Below are 22,589 nucleotides of genomic sequence, written 5' to 3' on the forward strand. Positions count from 1 at the left end.
CTGGAGTGGAGTGGATACATCTGAGCCAATACATGATGCTCATCTTCCTAGCAAGGCACTTAGCTATGGATTCCCCCCCCAGGCTTTGCGCCTACTACGAGGCATGGTAAACTGGAAGCCACTCAGCAGCACACTCGCAAATGCTAAATCAGGCTCCCCCATGCACCCATCTCTCATAGTGCTTTTATACCTTGTGTGTGTGAAGGCCCAAACCCCGCGGGTCAGCTCCTCCCCACTTAAACCAGAAATAAAACTCTTACACTGGATAAGCAGGTGAAAGATTGCAGCAGAAGGCTTGGTGCTCCTGCTACTTTAAGAGAAGGCAGACTGCAGGTGGAAATCTGCAGGAGGCAACCAGGGATCACACAACTCAAAAGAGGGCTGGCCTACCAGGATATAAGCCCAGAACCTGAGCTGGGGCAGTGGTCTGATCCTGGCAGCCAAGATGTCAAGAACTCCTGAACGGCAGGGCTGCACTGAAGCCAGGCTCCTGGCAAACACCTAAGCTGAGCTAAGGAGACTGGTGGTCTGGGGACTGAGACAGGGGACAGAGGTGGTCTCAGCTGGCCCAGGAGTAGGGTCAGGGCCCAAAAGATAGGGGCCAAGGCCAAAGAATAGGACCACAGCTGAAGGCTCATGAGAGCAACAAGGGTCAGGGACCTATAGCCTGCAAGGGATGAGAGCCAGAGTCAGCAACTTGTAGCCCAGGAGGGTTAGCAGGGCCAGAAGGGGCCAAAGGTCAAGGGAGGACCACTGCCAGAAGGGTCAGAGGCCCACAGCCCAAAGTAGGGTGGAGTCAGAGCTAGGGGCCCAGTACCTCAGAAAAGGCAGGACCCAAGTCAGGGACACAAGGGTGCATCTGGGAGTAACCAAGATGGGTGAAATGCCCAGATTTGGGCAGAGAGAGACAGTTCAGTAGCAAGTAGTGACATCTGCAAGGCATGGGCATTGTACAAGGGGTGGTTGCAGCTTTGTAATTAGACCTTAAGGCAGAAAACAGAGAGACCTGAGCTCAGGAACATGAGCTTAAGCTTAGGAAGCCACAGGGCAGCCTCCCTTTATCTAAAAGATAAATACATCAAGGCATGGCAGGAGAGTGAAGGGGTAATTACCCAGAGACAGTGAAGTTGATAAGGGCCAAGGGGACTCCAGGGGCACCATGGCCATCACTGAACTTGAACCCAGTTACAAGTTCACCATGGTCATTGCTGAACTTGAACCCAGTTTTGAATCTATCCAAAAGCTATGGATGGTACTAGGAGACTTCAATTCTCCAGACATCTGCTGGAAGAACAACACAGCCAAACATAAAATGTCAGGCCAGTTCCAAAATTGTGTGAAGATAACCTTCCCTTCCAGAAAGTGGAGAAAACAACTAGGGGATCATCTATCTTGGATCTTATCCTGGCCAACAGGGAAGACCTGGTGGAGGATATGAAGGTGATGGGTAACATGGGAGGAAGGAATCACAGCATGACAGAATTCCAGATCCTGAGGCAAGGAAAGCATGAGGTCAGCAACATTTGGATGCTAGATCTGAAGAAGGTGGATTTCATCCAATCTAAGAACTAATAGGCATGGTGACATGGGAGGAGAGATTTAAGGATAAAGGAGGGCTGAGAGCTTCTAAGGGGCACAGTATTGGAAACCCAACAAGAAACTGTCCTGACAGTTGGAAGCATAAGAAAAATGGCTGCACAAGGAGCTTCTAAAATGTCTCAAATGCAAAAGGAAAGCATACACAGGTAGTGGAAGAATGGGCAGGTCACCAAGGAAGCATACCAGCAAATAGCAAGAATCTGCAGGGGTAAAAACCAAGAAGGCAAAGATAAAGAACAAGCTGCACCTGGCAAAGGAGGTTAAGGACAAAAAGAAGCGGTTCTATAAATATACTGGCCAGAAAAGGACCAAGGAAGCTGTGGTCTGGTAACAAGTCGGGGGAACTCCTAACTGAAGATATAAAGAAGACAGAGCTACTCAATAGCTACTTTGCCTCCATCTACAAAAGAGATGGTAAGAGAGCTTTTGTTAGGTCTAAATGATTTCCAAGTCAGCAGGGCCAGATGAGCTTCATCCCAGGATCCTGAAGGAACTGGCAGAGGAGATATTGGAGTCCTTGGCAATGATCTTCATGAACTCATAGGAGATGGGCCAGGTACCAGAGGACTGGTAAGGGGTAGCGCTCCTCTTTAAAGGCAAGAAGCAGGACCCAGGGAACTACAGACCAGTTAACCTCACCTCAATACCTGGGAAGTTACTGGAGCATATCCTAAGGGAGGCGATTGGCAAGCATTTGGAGAAGGAAAGGCTAACTGCAAGCAGCCAGACTGGATTTATGAAAAAACAAATCGTGTCAAACAAAACAGATCTCCTTCTCTGACAAAGTAACTACTTAGGTCATGGTGTGGATATATCTGGATTTCAGCAAGGCTTTTTGGCTAGGGATGTGAAAGGTTAAATGGTTAACTGTTTAACTGATAAGCCCAATGAGAAACTAGTTAATTTACCAGTTATTGTTTAGTTTGAGGTTAAGGTGCAGTCTGGCTGGGAAGATGGAGGAAGGGAAGCCAGAAGGTGCTCCAGCAGGAACCAAAAGGGGACAGGGCAGGAGAGACAAATATAGGGAGCAGCGGAGAGGGAGAGCAAAGATCGAAGGAAACTAGTACTAGTTCCCCGGTACTGAAGGGAACTAGTTTATATAGTTAAGGAGGAAAACAGGAGGCATCCTAATGACCCATCAAGTAAGCAATTAGCTACTTGTTCACAGGTGCTCCCTCCCTCCCAGCAAGAGGCTTCACTTGGACACCCTTGTATGGCTGTGCTTGCCACCACCTCCTTCTCTGCCCCCCACACCAAGGGGCCCCAGGAACCCTTCCAGCAGCTGCTGTGTTATGGGTTAACCATTGAGCCAATATAGAGAGGTTAAACAAATAATTTTTCAACAATATTTACATTCCTACTTTTGACAAGGTCCCACACGACCTTCTCAAACAAATTGAAAGAATGTGGGCTGGACACAAACTACTACAAGGTAGATAGATAATTGGCTCGATAGCCACAAGCAAAAGGTAATTATTACCAGGTCCATGTCAGAATGGCAGAACGTCTGAGTGAAGTCCCACAGGGGCCTGTCCTCAGCCCAGTGCTGTTCAATGCGTTAATTAATGATTTAGATGCAGGCATGGAAAGCTTCTTGAACAAGATTGTGGATGACAAAACTAGGAAGGAGTGTGAACATGTTGGAGGATGCAAGCACAGTTCAGAAGGATCTCAACAGATTGGAAAGCTGGGCTGAAGCTAACAGGATGAAATTCAATGCAGACAAATGCAATATGTTACACCTCATAATCAAAAACACAAATATAAAATTAGCAACGTCCGCCTGGATGGCAACACTATGGAAAAGGACTTGGGCGTCTTGGTAGACCACAAACTCAGTATGAGTTTGCAGTGTGATGCAGCCACTCAAAAGGCAGATGTGGTTTTGGACTGTATCAACAGAAACACTAGGTGTAAGACGTGGGAGATAATGGTGACTGGTTAGGCCTCATCTGGAGTACTGTGTGCAGTTCTGGGCTCCACATTTTAAAAGGATGTGGAGAAGCTGGAGAGGCTCCAGAGGAAGGCAATAAAGATGATCAAAGGCTTGGATGGCAAGTCCTATGGAGGAGAACCTGAAGGAGCTAGGCATGTTCAGCTTGCAAAAAAGACACCTAAGAGGGGACATGATAGCAGTCTTCAAATACTTGAAGTTGAAGGGCTGCCATAAAGAAGAGGAAAACACCTTCTTTTTTTTTGCTGCAAAGTGGAAGACAGCAGTGTCAACTTAGGGTTTTTTGGAGCTAATCGACAGCTCAGCTGGTAATATCTCTCCATTCCTCCATTTTTAAGAAGAGTCTGAACTATTAAAAAGGTGCTTTCTGATGGGGTGATAAATGCTGATAACAGAGCTGATAAATGTTCTGTTATCAAGGTCGGGGGGGACTCCTTCCTACTCCTGTGGGGGCCTGCCCATGCCCCCTTCAGCTCAGTCCTGAGAAAGGGGATGGAGGGCTGCTCTAGCACCCCCTGGCTTCTAGTCTGAGCCACTGCAGGCATGTGCCTGCATCTTCTCAGTCCAGAGGGAATGTCTGTACACTTGCAAACTGGTTCAGCCTAGCCAGATTAGAGTAACCTGCAAAGATTGAATCAATTCAGGCTCAGGTTTTTGAATGTTTGTCCCTAGCCAAAGATGTTGGACAGACACTGACCAGGGATGATCTAGGTATAGTTTTGCCTATTTTCTACCATGGGCATTTACCATGCTTCTGGGCTTTCCTGGTTGTTCCCTTCCCCCAACGCCACCATTTTTCTGCTATGTGTCAGTGTGTTTTTTAAGTCTCCCCAGAGGCACTGGGTATTGGCTACAGCTAAGGCTGGGGACTTAAACTGTGGCGTGCTGATTCTCCTGATAGAAGCAAAGCTGTAGGTTCCTGGCTAGAGGGTCTTGCCCCTCTACTCAGGGTCAGACTGATCACTATATTTGGGGTCAGGAAGGAATTTTACCCCTTGGTCAGATTGGTATAGACTGTAGGGGGTTTTTGCCTTCCTCTGTAGCCAGGGCATGGCCCTCCATTTGAGATCTCTTGTAAGCATATATTGACAACATTTTATAGAAGCAGGACATTGGCTGCCATGGTTCCCCTGCTTTACCTGTGGCAGCTTAGGGCGGTGGGTCTATGTTGTGTTAAGGCTGATGGTATGCTTATGTAGAGTTTAGATTATGGTTGTACGGGACGGTTTTGATAGGGTTGATTCTGCCCCAGGCAGGGTGTTGGACTAGATGACCTCAGGAAATCCCTTCCAGCCCTAGTTCTCTATAACTCTGTGACTAAGTCTCAAATCTGAACCACTAAGCAGTCAAATGCTATCTGGAATGGAGCAATCCAATATAGCAGCTGGTTCAAACAGGAACAGAAAAGGGAGAAGTGATGGATGGAAGGGCAGCATAGAAGGGAAGGAGGGAAGAAAAGGGGTCTTGCTCAAGCCAGGGGTTATGTGTGTGCATAAGAGTTCCCTCATCAGGGAGCCATAACTACAGCCTGGAATGCCATGGGACATGGCTGCCCTACACTGGCATGTCTTATAGTGCCTCATGCCCCCTCATCAGGACGAACTCTCCTCAAGGAGAGGGTGTAGGGAAAGAAATACACATTGTATATTTACCCAAAAGCCAGTTCAAGCAGAAAAGCATAGCTATCCCTTAGCCCCACAGCCTGTAGAGGGACTGACTGGGCACACATGTGGCTTTCTACGGGGATTTCAGAACTCCTCTTGCAACCTCTGATCCTTTTCCTTCAGCCTCCTATTGTCTGTATCTCCATATATGTCCTGCCATCGCTCTATCAATCCCTGACATTTCTACAGCCCCAGCTGCCATCACCTTCATCCTCCCCTCATACACTTTACTCAGCATGAAACTCACTGGTCTCCCTGACTGCTCCCTGTTCTTCATCTCTGGATGCAGTCATGGAGCTTTCTCCAAGACTCCACTACCATGGGCCAGCTGCCCACCCCCAGAAGTGCCTTCTGCAGCACTTACAGAGCCACTTCATTTGCAGCAGTTGCTGTGGGTGGAATTCACATTACCTCCATTGTCTGAATTCACAGCCTTCTTGAAGAAGAGAGCTCCATCCCGACATGCTGGGTTCAGGAAACAGGGCTGCACTACCCTCCCCCAGCTTCCCAGCTGCTACTCCAGTCTAAAGGTTCAAATAATAACTCCGAGCTCTCATAAGTGCTTTTCCTCAGCAGATCTCAAAGCCAAGAAGTTGGTATCCTTATTCCTATTTTACCAGAGGGAAAATTTGAGGTTCATGGGGTACAGTGGCTTCAATAGTGACTCCACCCTCACATTACCACTTGTGCTGTGTGTGGCAGGGTCCATGGATCCACAGACATGCTGACCCAGTGTCCCTTCCCTGGACTGCCCCAGCCTGACCCAGAAGAGAGGAGCAATGCAGATGCTCCTTTATAGCTGCTCTGGCAGCTCCCTTGCACTGCCCCAGGGGCACAGGGGACAGCTCTCCTGCCAAAGCACCCTGGAGTCCATTTGCCAAGCAGGCATGAGGCACTTACCATCCTCGTCTGTCTGGAATATCATCTCCTTCCCTTCCTTGCGTCCCTCAGGGTTGGACAGGATGAGCTTCACATGAATGTTCTTGTAAGGCAGCAGGTTCTTAACGGTGTAGCGGTTGACACTGCGCTCCATCTTCATGCATTCCCGGAAGGTCTGGTTGTGGCTGTTGCCCACAAAATAGCGGTAACACAGCGAGACTGTATAGGTGTGGCAGCGGGTCAGGTTGTAGCCCAACGGCTCCCACTGCAGCGTCAGCTGCCTGGATTGGATCTCTGAGAAGGCGAGCCCCTTGGGTGCCCGCATGGGCTCTGTAATGGACAGCATGAAAGAAAACACAGAAAACCATAAAATCAGGAGGAAAGCAAAGCAAAGCAAGTGAAATGAGTTTAGCGAGTCTCAATTTTGTACCTACTGAAAATCAGTCCACTACTACTCATGAGAGCCTAAGTCTAGAAAAGCTCAACCTTTCTGCTGTGTGGGGGAAGATGAACGAACCGTGAATCTCTGGCATGGGGCTAGATCTGTGGGTTGGATCTGGCCATGTGTGCCACATGGGGCTGGCAGGTGGAACCATGTCATTGGGCCTGGGGAGCTCCCATGGGTCCAGAAATTTGGCAGCAGGGGAACAGCGGCAGCATTAATTGCCACAGGCCTGATAGCACCATTGGTCTAGAAACAGGGGAGTTCTCAGGACCACCAGTGTTGAGCCACCACCATCTAGGCTAAGGCCCCTTTACATTACTCTGGTCAATGTAAAGGAAACTTAGGCCTTTCAGTATATTAGATTCAGACACTTACAATAGATTAGATTGAGCAATGACACTGACATGGGGGCAGAGGGAGAAGAAAGAAAAAAGGAGAAAAAAAGGGAGGAGGAAGAAAAAAAACATAGTGTTCTGGGATGGCAGAACAGATTCATGTGCACTACCAAATGGCCTTGCTCTCAGCTGCACTCCCTTGCTTACTTGATGCTGCCTCCTATGTTCCTCAAAATCAAAGATCACCAGCATTTAGAAGCTGGACAGCAGAAAAGTTTTCATCACCCTTAATAATAGCTGTGTGCGAATGCCCTGTTTGCAGCATGCATCCATCCCCTACCACAGACCCTTTCCTGCTGCACCCACAAATCAACTAAAATTGCAGCAAAATTCTATACCCAGTGACTCCAGGCTATTTGCCCCAGAAATGGCCAATAGTGAGGGGAGATTGCATTTCCTGTCATATGAACAAGATCACAGGCCTATGGACGGTGGTTCTAGATAGATCCCTAGGTAAAAACTTGGCCCAGCTGAAGTGACACAAAGTGAAGCTAGCCATTTTACTTACACACAGCCAACTCCAAGATTATTTGAGGTGAAAGCGCTTTGGAGCAGAGACCATTTTTTTGTTGTGTGTACAGCACCTGGCACAATGGGGTTATAATCCATGATGGGATGCTAAGCATTAATACAATAACAAACCACCACGTGTGACTATAATTTCATGCACACCACACACTCCCCAAATAAGATGCACCCCTTGTTTCTGGAAGGCAGAACACAGAATTTCCACTCCTCTCAGTCCCCAGAGTCATGGCCGACTGTGTGACACAGGGCAAGTCCTCCTGGAAGCACAGTGTCCAGGAGTGTGGGATCCAAGAAGACAGTCTGGATGGGGCAGCAGGAACTGCCCAGTGTGGCAGAAAAGCAACACAGCTAAGCCCAAGACTCTTGCAAGGGCAGTAACAAAACTATTACTTCTTCACTGTAAATAGTTCTTTATATAAGTCCCTGTAAGTAATAAAGTATACTCTTTCTACACCACAAACTTCATCGAGATACTACAGACCTCATGTAGCAACTCATGTCCGTTGAGCCAACTCCATTGCTCCTTCAAGCACAAACTACAGTGCTCATCCAACAGCAACGGCTGCAAGATGGTTAAACACAGGACTCCACTATTCTGTTTCCCGGGCCAGAGATAAACTTCAACCCCCGTGGCAGTCACTATAACACGGTGTCTGTACACGTCTATTCCAGTATAGAAAAGTCAGATTCCACACTTTTAGAAACTCAGCCCAATTTTGGAGGGTTAATTTTTGTAGGGAAAGATGCATGTTGTATGCAAATATTTATGGTATTTGTGTAGCCTTGGATAATCGCTTTATCTCTGAGTTTCATCTCACCTGAAATTTGGGGATAAAAACCCAAAAGTGCTGTGAGTCTTTACCTCTTTCTCTTTACAAAGCACTATGAGATCGTCTGCTGGAGGCAACCAGAGAAAGCTGCTAAACATTAATTTTCATGGCTGCCTTAATACCACCAGCACCATGATCTCACCAGCCAAGCCAGGTTCTGTACCACATGTCAACATTTATATCAATGCAAGGGAAGGGGGGAAGCAAAAGCTTCCAGGCAGGGCAGGAGATTCATGCTTTACTGTTGTACAAAGTACAAATGAAAGGACAGTCAAACCTATAACACTCCTTGCAGGGACCTGCTCCAGGGAGCCGTGTGTCATCACAGAATCCCAGTTTTTCAAAGCAGAGTTAAGGCCAGAGTTCAACTACGCATCCAAACGAGAGCCAGAAACCTTCTTCAGATCACTCCTCAATCACTGCTTTCCCCAGGTTAAGTTGCATCGGGGATCTCAAGGGGCTTCATCACCTTCTTTGGGTCAGTGCCCTGCATAATCGTACTCCAGAGAAAGTGAACTAGGAGGGCACTCTTCCTTTCTCATCTATGAAGATCTTCCACCAAATGCCAGCTGCTTCCTTTTAACAGGTCCCTGCATTTCATGCAGTGAGTGGGCAGGACTGGGAAGCAGGATTGATTAATGATGCACAGCACACAGGAAGGGCTTTCCATGTGGGCTCAAACCAATAAATGTAATAGGCCTGCGTGACAGGAGCCCTCACCTTTTCATCAAGCAAGTGTCAGGCTCTTGAAAGGACAGACTGAGCAGAGTCGTTGGGGAGTGGTTTAATTAGTTATCATAATTGGCATCAATAGAAGATGCCTGATTCAATGAGGAGCCAAGCTCCTTTGCCAATAGCAAATACACAGTTCATTTGTCTCCACAGCAAAGAATTCCCCTGGATTCTTCAAAAATGATGCTAAGGTGGCAGGGATTACACTAGTGAGATTGGGGCAGGAGTAACTTACCCCTAATGGCACAGGGACACAGTGGGAAGAGGAGCCTTTGACTGGAGGGAGGAAACGGTTCTTCCACAAAGGTGCAAGTAACTGTGAGATGGGGTAACACCGGCAGAGGCATCAACCCGGAAAGCAAAGAAATTACTATTCTACTTCATGGACTCGTCAAGGCCCACTGAAGTCCATGGGAGTTCTTTCAACAGCCAAGTTGAGTTTTGGATCTGGTCACATTTGGTTCTCATTAGATGCACCTGGATTATTACTGTGACACCTCAAATCCAGCATGTAGGAATTGCCTTGGATCTGCCAGGACTGTCATCTGTGCTGTCAGCTACTCCAAGGATGGAAGTCTATGTTCTGGGGCCCAGTTTTCACAATGACTCAGCATGCCGTGAGGCTGTATAGGGGAACATCTGCCAAAGCATCAGGGCCCTGCTTCCTGACTCAATTATGCCAAAACACAGCCTGGCCATCCCAGCACTGCAGTCAAGAGCGGGCTCAGCTTGCCAGACAAACTGACACCCAGGGCTGCACATGTAGATTTCAAGCCGCCCCTTTCGTTCTCAATTTACAACCCCAAAAGAACATGGCTGTATAGGGACACCGCCATCTGCATGTCCCAGTGTACCAAGCATGTGCCTGGATATATCTACATAAACAGAGTTCACAGTCCTGTTTTCTTAACATCTCACCTGCTCTGCAAGGGATATCTGACCCTATGGGGCAAATGCCATCGCAACAATGACTTCCAGGAAGACAGGCAGGGAGAATTATAAAAGGCACCATATCTTTAGTGCCCAGTTCCACTCCCTGTCCTGGTCTTGGGGGAGAGATTCCCTGCCCCGCTCCCAGCAGTCACAGAGGCAGCATGATGAGCAGAGGCAACTGGATTAGCTCAGCCACTCTAGGGAATAAAAAGCTCCAGTGTATGCCTTGCCCTAGTAGGGGATGGGCAGATGCTGTCATATTTAAAGGACACACTTGTGAGCTGCAACTGAGCTGAGTGATAAGATACAGCATGGTTCTCCAGGGTTAAAGCAAGTCCAGCTGGCTGCATTTTTATCAGGCACAAGGTCAACTGGCAGATGCCTCGGAGCATGCCTCCTAGGCAGTCACTGCCCTGAGACATGCAGCCGGGAGGGCCCTCTGGTTGCACTGACAGATAAAGGGGACTGGAGTCCTTACATTTCCCAGGCTGCATACAGGATGTGCAGCCTTGTCTAGTGCTGCAATAGGCCAGTTGCAACACACAGGAGGGAATCCCAGGGCTGCTGGTAGACTGATTTCAAAGGGACTGCACCACAGAGCAATCTAGCCTGGTCAGCGGTGTGGAAATTGTTACAGAATATAAAACCAAGTGCTGAATCTCTGCTAGGGAAAGAGTATTGCCCCTGCTGCCCTGGACTGGTGTCTGGGTCCACTTCCCTCCCACAGCTGAGAGCAAAGGCCCAGCTCCAGACTTGCAGAAGTCTGTAGACATTGGATCTATCAAGTTAGCCAACCCAGACTCTGCTTGGCTGACCTGGCAGGAGCCTCCCTGAGCTCATCTCAACTTAAAGATGCTCTTTGTAGATCAATATCTCCTTGAGGAACTAAGGCAGAACCCACGTAAACTCATTTAAGCGGCCAGTGAGTCCAGACGAGAATCGTCAGGACTGGCAGAGGAGATGCATAGTATCCCTGCCACACCACCTGCATCAAATGCACAGCACTGTCTGGATCAGACGAGAGCTATGCCAACTCTCAGGCAGGCATATAGGGGCTTTCCTGAGTGCAGAGCAGGTAAGTAGTGCTGACGGAGACCAGCCCACGTGGCTTCCTCAGGGCCTCATTAATGCCACCCCAATCCATTCCCCCCAGGCTGAAAGACGAGCGGCAGTGAAGTGCCAGTGGGGTGGCAGCTTCTTTCCTGATCAAAGCGCACACGTTCCAGCCAGCCCAGAGTGCCAGCCTGCCTGGTGGGAACAGCTGAGCTGGAAAGGTTTCTGCCTGCCCAGTCTCCCTGTGTTGTAGTGAGCCCTGGGGAAGAGATGATGCAAGTGAACAAGGAAAGACACCTGCTTGGATGGCACATCGGAGAGAGGTGTGCAGGCTAGTTTGGAATCACTGCCCTGGGAGGAAAGTGGAGAAGGGGTGAGTCAACTCCCTGCCTTGTCATTAATAGGCCTGATTATTATGGAGGGGCTTTATCACCACCATCACTCTCAAAGGCTGTGACTCACTTGCTGCTCTGGGGCTGGAGCCTACAAACACCAACAGTTGCTGAGAGTGGTCTCAATGCAGCAAACAAGACTGTACAATAAAAAGCACTCATCAGACAACTAAGAGTGACAACCGCCATCTTGCTTGCCGGGAAGGACTGAACTGGGGACTTCACGAGCAGGAGTTGCTATGAATCAAGCCAAAAAGAAGCAACCCCCACAGCAGAGAAGTGTTTGAGGTTCATGTATTTCATAAGCCAGGGGGATGAGTAAGAGAGGATATAAGCACTGGGCCTAACACTAAACGCCTGCAAGATTTATGGAAAGACACAACCTCCCACAGCATTCAGGCAACATTAAGGTGGCAGAGTTGAGCACTCAAAAGGCAAGTTATAGGAATGCATGCCTCAGCCAATGTCCTTAACTCTTCCCCGTGCCACACGCACATTAAAACACTCCCTTTAATTACATATTCAAGTGCTACTTATTCATTGCAGCTAATTGTGGCTATAGATTCATAGATGTTAGGGTCGGAAGGGTCCTCAGTAGGACATTGAGTCCGACCCTCTGCCCTGGGCAGGAGAGAGCGTTGGAGTCAGACATCCCAAACTAGGTGCTTGTCCAGCCTCCTCTTGAAGACCCCCAAGGTAGGGGAGAGCACCACCTCCCTTGGAAGCCCATTCCAAATTCTGGCAACCCTTACCATAAAGAAGTCCTTTGTAATTAGTCCAACCTAAATCTGCGCTCTCTCAATTTGTGGCCGTTGTCGCTACTTACTCCAGGGGGTAAAGTAAACAGAGCATCCCTTATTCCCTCCTGCCCTCCCCTGATAAATTTATAGGCAGCCACAAGATCACCTCTCAGCCTTGTCTTGCAAAGGTTGAAGAGATCTAGGTCCCTCAGTCTCTCCTCGTAGGACCTTGCCTGCAGGCCTCTGATGATACAAATGGTCTCCTCTACACCCTCTCCAGGTTCTCCACATCCCTCTTGAAGTGCAGCACCCAAAACTGGATGCAGCACTCCAACTACGGCCTGACCAGTGCCGCACAGAGGGGAAGCATCACCTCCCTGGACCTGTTAGTCATGCACCTGCTAATGCATGATAAAGTGCAGTTAGCCTTGTTGATCACTTCATCACACTGATGATTCATTTTCATCTTGGAGTCAACTATGACGCTAAGGTCCCTTTCCACTGCTGTAGTGCTGAGAAGGTCACCCCCCAGCCTGTAAGTGTGTTGGTGGTTCTTTTTGCCCAGGTGCAGCACTTTGCACTTGTCTTTGTTGAACTGCATCCTATTTCATTCTGCCCATTTTTCCAACCTCTCCAGATTCGCCTGGATCTATTCCCTACCCTCCGGTATGTTAACTTTCCCCATGATTTGGTATCATACCAAATTATAATTCATGCTTCAGATGCTACACTGCAATTCCTCCTGCTCCAGGTGAGATGTGGCAGCCACAGCAATTAGGACCAGGAGTTTGTGAGGAATTGGTGGCTGTGCAGTGCCAGGCGAACAAAACCAAACAGAAATACAGTAAGAAGGTCGGGGCTCAAGCTAAGTGACCTATTAAGTGGTTTCTCTCAGAAAAAAAACCCCATCAGGATTTTACTCAGAACGTTCAACTCTCCCTTGAAAAGTAATGTCAAGAAACTGGAGGTTTGAGAGTTGAGTCTCATCAATACAAGAGCCACTTCATGCTGCAGAAGCCTTGCAAGGGGACGCCCATGGAAACGTAGGCAGCGGGTTTCACATTCCATCACTCCAGCAGGAGAAAGAAGGAAAAGGTCCACAAGGCCTTAGCTACAGAGCTGGTCCTGATGTGCCCCCATAGTACATTGCTGGCTTCACAATCAGGTCAAGGATGCAGGCTCCCATAGATTCTCCCCACCAGCATGTAAGAACGACCATATCAGAAGCATTGCAAACAGAGGAGCTGTGCTAACCCGTGTTTAGCCCTGCAAGCTCCTAAACGAAAACTGCTGTCCCGGCTGGCTCACCTTCTGCCGCTGATATGCATTGAATCCAGCATCTTCCCTAAACCACAAGTGACAACTTTGCCTCAAGGGAATGACACAGCCTTGCTCCCCATAGGTGCCGGCTCTTGATGTTAATGACCCTAATTAATAAGACTGGTTCCCAAACTCTGCTGTTCTCCCTGCGTGTGCCATGGTCTTGCCTGCTTGTCAAAGCTGTGACACACACAGGTCACTTTTATGACTTGACTGATTTAAAAGGTCAGTCCCCAGAGCTCTGCACAGGCAGTAGAAAAATCATAACCGCTCCCAACTCAACCTGGAGCAGGGCTGCTGGTAAAACTAGCTGGAGCCCTTCTTGGGACACAGATGTCTGAGTCAACATGCTCTCCCACTGAGATGAAACAGAACAAGTCATTGCCCTGCCTCAATGCACAAAGCCCCAGTGGGTTTGAGGGAATCAATTAATTTACAAAGGGATGTTCACATACTAGGGAAGTGCAGAAAATCATTGCTCAATTGCCATCCACCTCCAGATCAGATCTTTCCACCATCCTTGTGGGATGTGCATGAAATTTGCATGAAGTGACCCTTTCTCCCACTGAATAAATATCATTTTCCAGTCACAGCACTCTGGGGGAGTCACCGGACGGCAGCAGCACAGCAAGCCCTGACTAGCCCCGTCTAGCTGGAGGTATGGGTATCTGGAAGGAATGCATGCTGCCAGTGCAGTTCATTGTAGGAGCTGAACATATCAGCAGTCAACACTGCTCTCTCCCTTTATTTCTCTCTGGCCGAGTCACTCTAGGTGCAGAGCTGCTACCTACAAATGACACCCTCTGGTGCAAAAATCCCCAAATAGGATGCCAGAACACTACACCAATGACACTCAAGCCACAGGTGACAAACTGGAACCTTGAATCCACCAGGGTCCCTCCTACTGGAGAGCCCAGAGCCACACGAGTTCTTCATAGGAAGTAGAGGCAGTGAACAAAGACAACCATGTGCATGTAAGTATGTCCAGGACTGAATTGAACTTCACAGGCCCTTCCTGGAAATCTGCCATGCATACCCAGGCTCAAACACATCATTGGGGTCTTACTGCTTGAGTTGAACTTTCCCAATAAGCAGCGCTTGTCAAATTTCCTTTGGAAACAATGCAGGGATGTGGAAGGGGTGGGGAACAGCCAGGGCAGTAGTCCTAGGAGCAGCTGCAATGTCAGTCCCCCTGTAAGCTCAGAAGCGGCACCTCCCCTTCCCACAATCTGCCCACTGCACAGCAATTCTGCAGGGATACAGCTTGAGCCCTGGCGAGATCTTTGAATCCTAAGTACCAAACACCTCCAAATTGTGCAACACCCATAAAGGTCAGAAGTCCATTCTGACCTAAGGTGGCCTATGAAGCTAGCATGGCTAATACACACCACTTCCCACAGCCAGCAGCATACAAGGAAACAATGCAGTGAGCACCACTTCCTACCCAAATGACCTTGTGCCCTTTTCCAGCTGGAGGCGGCTTTCATTCAAACATGCATGGATGGATCCGTGTCGAGATACCTCTGCTAACTGGGTTAGGCATTTCTTAAGCTCCATGAAACACGCATGGAAGGGAAACCGAATGCCAAAGAAAAGGGGAACAGCAGCTGAGCCAATACAATGTGCAGCAGACACATGCTGGAAATCAAAGTGGGGCTGAGACTTTGACTTCAAAGGAGGCACAAGCAAGAAGAGTGTCCTATGACCCATATTTAACACTGGGTACAACAGCTGGGCATGAGCTGCAAATGATATGCTGTTCCTGGCCCTACCTGGAGTCCTCATCAGGAGAAGAGCAGCACATGGCACTGATAGAAAGCCAGGCTTTAAGCTTCAATCTCCTTTTTATTCCAGTGTATTTAAATGATCAGTGGGAAACAGACAGCCTGGCACCCCCGGGCCAATGTAAGCAGATTCTAAGAGTGGTTCAGCAAGAGATCAGCTAACAAGGATGTCTGCAGGCATTAATATCGCTGAATATATCCATACAATTAGTGCCAGCACAGAGCCGCCTGTGCTTACAGTTGCTAATACAGCTGTATTACACACGGGCGCGCCTGTACAAGCAGTGTCAATCACAGCCGATGGCATGTGGCAGCACTGGGAATCTCCCGTCGCTCCGGGGCTGCCTCAGGTAAAGGATGGGCAAGTGTGCTCCAGACACATGCCTGGCTCAGCAGCAGGCACTTACAGAAATGACTCCCAGGCACACAGGTCTCAGAGGAGCCTCCTCCCTATTGCAGGCTGGGCTCGTGGCTTCCAATGCCACAGGGGGTAGCTAAAGTTGAGTAAGCAAAGCACTTTGCTGACAGGTGCAGAGGAATCAACACCCATCATTGCCAAGCAGCCACCTCTGAGGAGGAGGCAGCACACGTTCTACTCTTCATAGCATGGGACTGCTCCCCAGTCTGGATCCCAGGGAAGGGCTATTCCACATCACACGGGAGCAGAGAGGGAGTTTAGGCTTCAACCACATGATATGGCCTGCAGGACATGAGGGCTGGCATTTTTAAACAGTCCCATGGGGTCTACAGTTTGACATGTCCTTAGTGAAAGATTTTCTTTGCTGTCCGAGCTCCCAAGGTCTGGAACAGCCTGCCATCGGAGGTGGTTCAAGCACCTACACTGAACACCTTCAAGAGAAATTTGGCTGCTTATCTTGCTGGGATCCTATGACCCCAGCTGACTTCCTGCCCCTCGGGCAGGGGCCTGGACTAGATGATCTTCTGAGGTTCCTTCCAGCCCTAACGTCTACGAATCTAGTTTCGCGCTGCATCCATTCAGGTTTGTTTCAGAACCAAGCACCCTTAACTCCTGACGGGGGAAACTAGGGGCAGTTCCAAGGGCTGAGCCCCTGCAAATGAATCTGTACAAGCTCAAGGTACAGATCCATCCAGAGCCTTCAGCTCTTGGAGAGAAATGCTACCTAGAGAATGGCCAATACTGCTTCTTGCAGCCTCAGGGGTTCCCTGAATGCCCATCCTCCAAAGTGCTGTCCCAGCCCCAGCCTGGTGATCTTATGGGAGCAGAGCCCTGTGCACAGATAGCAGCCAAGCCGACACACATCTCATCCCAGAGGCAATCAGCTAAGAATTGAGGGGGTACAGTAGGGAGCTTGCTGGATTTACAAGGTGTGTCTAATGTTACTGATTGCTGTGTAGCACATAATGAAGGCTAAGGAGGTATTTCAGCGCTAAACATGCACTGTCGGTGCAGTGATGAGCTTGTTCTCTTGCATTAAGTGATGGAGGCTGGCTTTGACACTTAAGGAAAGCAGCAGCTCTGCAGATTTGTGCTGCACTTCCCTCCTCTGGAAGCTGGCACAACCTGGGCTGCACTGGCGGTCAGTCAGCTGGGATGGAACTGGAAGAAGGGTGTTGCTGGAGAAGGAGGGGCATGTAGGTCATATCGGCAGCATACAAATTAATCCATTACCACCAGGCTTCCAACTGAGTCAGCTGTTTAATATGGGTGAGAGGCACTCCAAGCTGAAGTGGAGAGAGTCCTACCCCACACCAAGGCTTGAAGTCAGCTGTGTCACAGGGGGTCAGGAAACAGAAGCAACTGTGCTGGGTGCATGGGACATCAGTCCCTGGGTAACAGGCATTAGACATGAGAGTGCACACTAATAAGGGCAGAAGACCCCTGCTTTGTGACACAAGCATAATGCTGCCCCTCTTACATGGTGCCTTGTGCAGTAGTTCTCAAAGTCAATCAGTATCATAAGCTCCATTTTACAAGTGGGAAAACTGAGGCAGGGAGGGGGGTGACTTGTCCCAGGTTATAGTCTCCTGCCCCCTGCTGTCATTGTAGAGTCTAAAGTCTAGAGCCGGCACAGGCAATTATTTCGGCTTGAAGGCCGGTTAAGGACTTCCGGCGGGTTGTGGAGGGCTGCAAGGGTAACCCTGTCCCTTGACAGGTGACCTGTCCTCTAATCGCCACCTTGGGACTGAAAGTCCCACCCCTAACCCCTGGTCTTTGCCACCAGAAGTCCCTCTATTTGCCCCTGGGAAGGGGGGGAGGGGGGCTTGCCATCTTGGAACCAAAAAACAGAAAAAACAAAAAACAAAAATCATATACTAAAAATCAAACATCTACCATAACATTATTTTCATTTTATTTCAAAAAATATTTTTGTTCTGATTTATGAGCATTTGCGTAGTGCATAGAAGCACTTGCATAATAGCTCAAAATAAAGTCTTATTCTTGCATATTGTCTATGGGGTGCAGTGGGGGGGCGGGAGTTTCTGGTGTGTATGTGTGCATGTGCAGGATTTGTGGGGATGTGCGTGTATGTGTGGAGTTTGTGGAGGGGTTGTGAAGAGGTGTGGCAGGGTGGGGGTATGAAGCTTGTGGAGGGGTCTGGGGGTTTGTGGGGGTTGAGTGTGGGACTGTATGGGTGTGTGTGGGGTTTATGTGGGTGAGTGTGGGCCCCACCACTACATACCCCCCCACATGGTGCAGAGCCCCCAATGCCAACAGCAGCAGCAGGTGGCAGGCCCTTAGGGCGCTCATGGCCCACACCAGGCAGAGCATTCCCCCCCGGCAGTGCACAGCTCTGGCTAAGTCCTGAAAGCTGCACGTGGCAACACAGAGCCAAGCCAGGCTGGCCAGTTTGCATGCATCTCCAGGACAGACCAAACTGGATCTGTGCAGCCACGTGCATCTCCCAGGACTCAGCCACAGCCACACACCACTGGGCCGGGGCAAGCCCTCTGCATGGGTCTTCCAGCACCCCCCACTCACCAACTGTCCAGTCACTCGCCATCCCTCTCGGTGCCTCCATACTGGGCTCCCAGCTGGAGTGCCCAGAGCTCCATGGAGTGCCCAGTCCAATGGCACATGACCTCTGAAAGCCCTCCTCCCACCAGTTTTCAGAGGGGCAGCCGTGGGTCGGTCATAGTTGGTTTTTTGGAGGGGCCCCACGAGCCAGGCAAAATGGCCTGGCAAGCCGAATCCAGCCAGTGGGCTGTATTTTGCCTGCCCCTCATCAAGACCACAGTGGCAACCACCAACTGCAGAGGAAGATAGGGTAGGTGACTTCTTTGATCTCATCTAGTGTCCCATCACTTTTCTTCCAACCATCTCATGCAGTAAGCACCACGGCAGAGGCAAATTCTGCTCTGTGCAAGGATGGCAATTTTAAAACTCAGTTGCACACATGAACAAGAACAAAGCAGGCAAAGCCCTCAGACTTCTCAGGTGCATTGCTCCACCTCGCTGTGTCTCGGTTTCCACATCTATTAAATGAAGGGGGGTTAATACTCACTCACACCCACTGAATGAGGTCCTCAGTAAGACCATGCTAGGTGAATGGCAAGGATTATGTCATTGCCTAGTTCCCGTGGGTTTGGAACAAGATCTGTAATAGCGCTATTGCAAGTAGACCCTACCTCCACACACAGGAACTGCCACTTTTCCCCTCAGAGAAGAGATGTTGAAGAGTGAGCAGAGCGGGGCAAGATTGTCTGAAGGAGCCTTGGCTTCCCATTTGAAACCCTGTCACTATAGTGCATGCTCTTTGTTCTCCTCCAAGTGGCTAGTCTGGAAAAGATGGTTGAGAGTCCTCTGCTACTGCCACCGGGTAGGGAAGACAGTCCTGCAGCTCTGGCCACCAAGGCTCCGGTTTCAGAGCGAGATACTGCAGGCTCCATTTCTAATGATCTTGCACTGCTGAGGACTGTTTGAATTTCTGGACAGTTTTAATTCAGGGCATGAGGAAAGGTTTGGGCAAAGGCCGGAAGCAGTTCTCTGCATGCCCATCTAACATAATATTATCACTGGCAAACTGTTTCCCAAGGGACCTGGTTGTCAGCAAGTGCCTGAGTTCTCTTCCCATCCCCCACAAGCCTGGCCATGAGACGTGACGAGGACGCCCATAATATCACTTTGCAAGCAACATTCAAGCTCAGCCACTTGAAAAACAAGCTCTTTCCCAGAAAGGTTAAATACTCTTATTACTTCCCCAGCACAGCGATCTTGTGCACTTTTGTGTATTTAATTTATATGCTCCAACTATAATCATCCATGGAGGGTGGGGCTGAGGGAGGAGGGGGAAAATAAAACAAATGTGAAGACGGCAATCTGCGTTGCTGTTATTGTGGGGCTGCAATCGCTTCCCAACCGGTGAGCGTTAAGGATCATCTCATAAAAGCTGCTCCTTCAAAGGGACAGGGCACATCACAATCATGCTCATCTTTCAAAAAAAATGTGCTCCCTTTGACTTTGTTTAATTACTGAGCAGTTAAACCCCTGGCACACGGAGGAAGTCTGTTGCTATGGAGTGTCTGAAACGCCAGCCCCAGGATGCTTCCTGTCGTCTGAGACCTCAGGAGACTCTCTGTCAAGGCAACAGAGATGGGAGAGGTCTTTGGAAAGACTCCCCACAAATGCCAGTGTTGGCCCCACTACTGGGAGACGTCTGCTCTGACCACCCGATGCCCCAGTGTAGGGTGTCCAAGTAAGGGCACCGGCCCATGGCTAGAACGGGCTTCTGGGAATCAGGCGGGCAGAGCTCTATTGCCATCTCCACCGACCACTGAATGTGTGACCTTGGGCATGTCGCTTAACTTCCTGAATATCATCTGCATGAAAGAAATTAGTCTTATTATTGGCTACATGCCGGAGGGAAAATGGAACTGCAGAAAATCAGAACATTTAGCAATGAGGCCCAGCTACCAACATTGCTATTGCTCATATAAGAGAGCCTGTTCTGAAATATGGCAAGATAACCTTCATCCTGCTTTCAAATAGGTTAATAACCAGGACATTTTGCTTAGTCTTTAAGCAAACATTATAAAAGGCATTGTCTACTTAAACTCAGGCATAAGAGACTAAAAAGTGGCTTTCCATATAGCCACAATGGGCACAATAACCCTGGTGCAGAGATCAGAGAAACAGGGATTTCCCCCTCTAGGTCAAGGAGTTTACCACCCTGATTTATACATTACTTCCTTTGCAGTTCACCTGCCTCCTGTAGACTAATATGAAAAAGCTTGGAGAACACCCCAGAATACACCTTCATAGCCAACGCACCGTCACAGCACAGCAACACCCTAAACCTTGCCCTTTTGATGACATTTCACACTTGAAACAGAGTTTGGAGGTGGCCTGGGCTCTGTGTCTAAATCTCAAAGCCAGACTCCCAGCCTAACAGGCTGACTCAAAACCAACCCCTTTCCAATTTAGGGTGGGTATGATCCAAATCAGCATCAGGACTTTGTGGGTTGGGCTCATCCCTGCTGATCTCCAACACTTTGGAGCTGCCCGCATCTCTAAAGAGTGATGGCAGGAACAGAAAGAGCAAATAGGACTGGTGATGGTCACTCAGTTCGGCTGCTGCCAGACTCTGAGCAGCAAAAACCCACTGCCAATCAATCAAAGCTCCTTAACTGGGATTAATATTTTTGGCCCAGTCAGCATAACTGCACATGTTCTTTTCCCCAGTTTAAAACTGTGCCCTAACAGGCACATCCTCTCACCCTCCAATGAACCCAATTGGAGCTCAGGCTCCATTAGAAACCTCTGTCAAAGCAGGACGGCTCTGCTTGTGAACTGGGGCTGCTGAGCCTGGAGGCAGTGAGCAGGCTCCGGGCATCTGGTCTCCGCGCAAGGAGCATGGAGCATCTACAAACAATGTCTGTTCCTGTGCCAGGCCAGGTGGGGGGAATCCCATCCTGAATGCCAGCACTCTCCTGGAAGACAGTCCAGTTGTGCCTCTGCAGTGACAAGCCAGCTAATTATGCTCTGGCCTCCAGAGGCTCTCAGTGCATACGAGGATATTCAGCTCTTCCAGTGACAGCCCAGCCAGCCCTCCTGAAAGGATCTTGGTTAGGGAACAATAGAGCAGAGTGAATGCTGCAGGATGCTGTTGCTAAAAAGTCAATTAAGGGCAGAGCCACACGCTTATCTATTGTGGTTGGAGGCAGCTGATTGCTGAAGCCAAAGGTTTCTGGGCTTCCACTGCTACAGGCTCCTGTCTGCAGGATACTTCACAGTCAGGGCTCTGCTAACGCTTCGCTCCCGGGAATGCTGGTCACATGGTGTGTCCCGTGTAGTGAATCCAAGCAGTGGAGCATGTTCCCACAGGACTCGAGTCCCAGGAAGCCCCTGTTGGGCTCACTCTGTCAATTTGTGCCTCACTTCTCCATCTGAGCAATGGGGATAATGATACTGAGGAACATGAGGGCCAGCTCAGCCCCACGTGAGAGCACGCAGGCTAGGAATGAGGCATAGAAGACCTGAGATGGGTACACTGCCACCACCTGCAACCTCACAGGGTCTGATCCTGTGAGGAGGTCCACTTCCACCCCCTCAAGAAGCACTGGGCAACCTTTGCTCACATCAAAGTCAAGCGATGTGCCTCTAAGGTAAAAGCACGGCTGGAAAGATCACAATCCTAACACCCTGTTACATTTGCTGCCCTGGCTCCTCCTCCTCTCCACCCACCTCTTGTGTCCTCCAGGTCAGTCTGGCTCTCTGGGGCAGGGCCTTTCATGTCACATGTGCAAGACACGCTCCCCCTTAGCCTGGCATGGTACTGGTGCCCCCACCTGTCCAGACAGCAAGTGCAAGACCCAGCTCTTTGGGGCAGGATCCAGCACACACGAAAGCTATTGTCCCACTCATTATTAACCCATTCATCACCAGAGCAAGTGCTTAACCAATGTACTCAACAAGCCATAAGCTGTAAAAACGAGTGCTCTGGAGTTGAGTTATAGGCCACGGCGAGTGCAAAACCTCATTGTTCCTGGGCCATTATTAATCCCACTGCCAATGAATGTTGACTGTTTCTTTATCCAGTTGCTGAAGCAACGATCATTTGTCAGTTTAATGTGACCCCTGTTAACATATGAGACAGTAAATCCCAGCTGCACAGTCAGCCTCGGCACAAAGGACGACTTTTTTTTATTTTTACCCAGGCTCGGCCATTAGCACCTGAGTGCACATAATTGCAAACTGAGCACACAAAATCAAGAGTAGCATGCCCTTCCCTCTTCTTAGGTAAGGGGTGAGAGGGAAGGGGCCAGGACTGTGCAGCAACTGCTTGTCTTTCACAGGCTGAGAGAAGTTTCATAGTTTCTAGGGTTGGAAGGGACCTGAGCAGATCATCTAGTCTGACCCCC

General features: G+C 49.3%; 1 protein-coding gene across 3 annotated transcripts in view; it reads right to left on the bottom strand.

Moving 5' to 3' along the window:
* Positions 1-22,589, bottom strand: part of PTPRU (protein tyrosine phosphatase, receptor type U) — a 205,984-nt gene that overhangs the window by 134,910 nt on the left and 48,485 nt on the right. For all 3 annotated transcript variants that reach the window (XM_019547652.1, XM_019547654.1, XM_019547651.1), the window contains exon 7: positions 6,118-6,426. In XM_019547652.1, the coding sequence (XP_019403197.1) occupies positions 6,118-6,426 (309 nt within the window). The remainder of the gene's footprint in view (positions 1-6,117; positions 6,427-22,589) is intronic.

The sequence above is a fragment of the Crocodylus porosus genome, unplaced genomic scaffold, assembly GCF_001723895.1.
Source record: "Crocodylus porosus isolate Cpor-Errol unplaced genomic scaffold, CroPor_comp1, whole genome shotgun sequence".
NCBI classification, from domain to species: Eukaryota; Metazoa; Chordata; order Crocodylia; family Crocodylidae; genus Crocodylus; species Crocodylus porosus.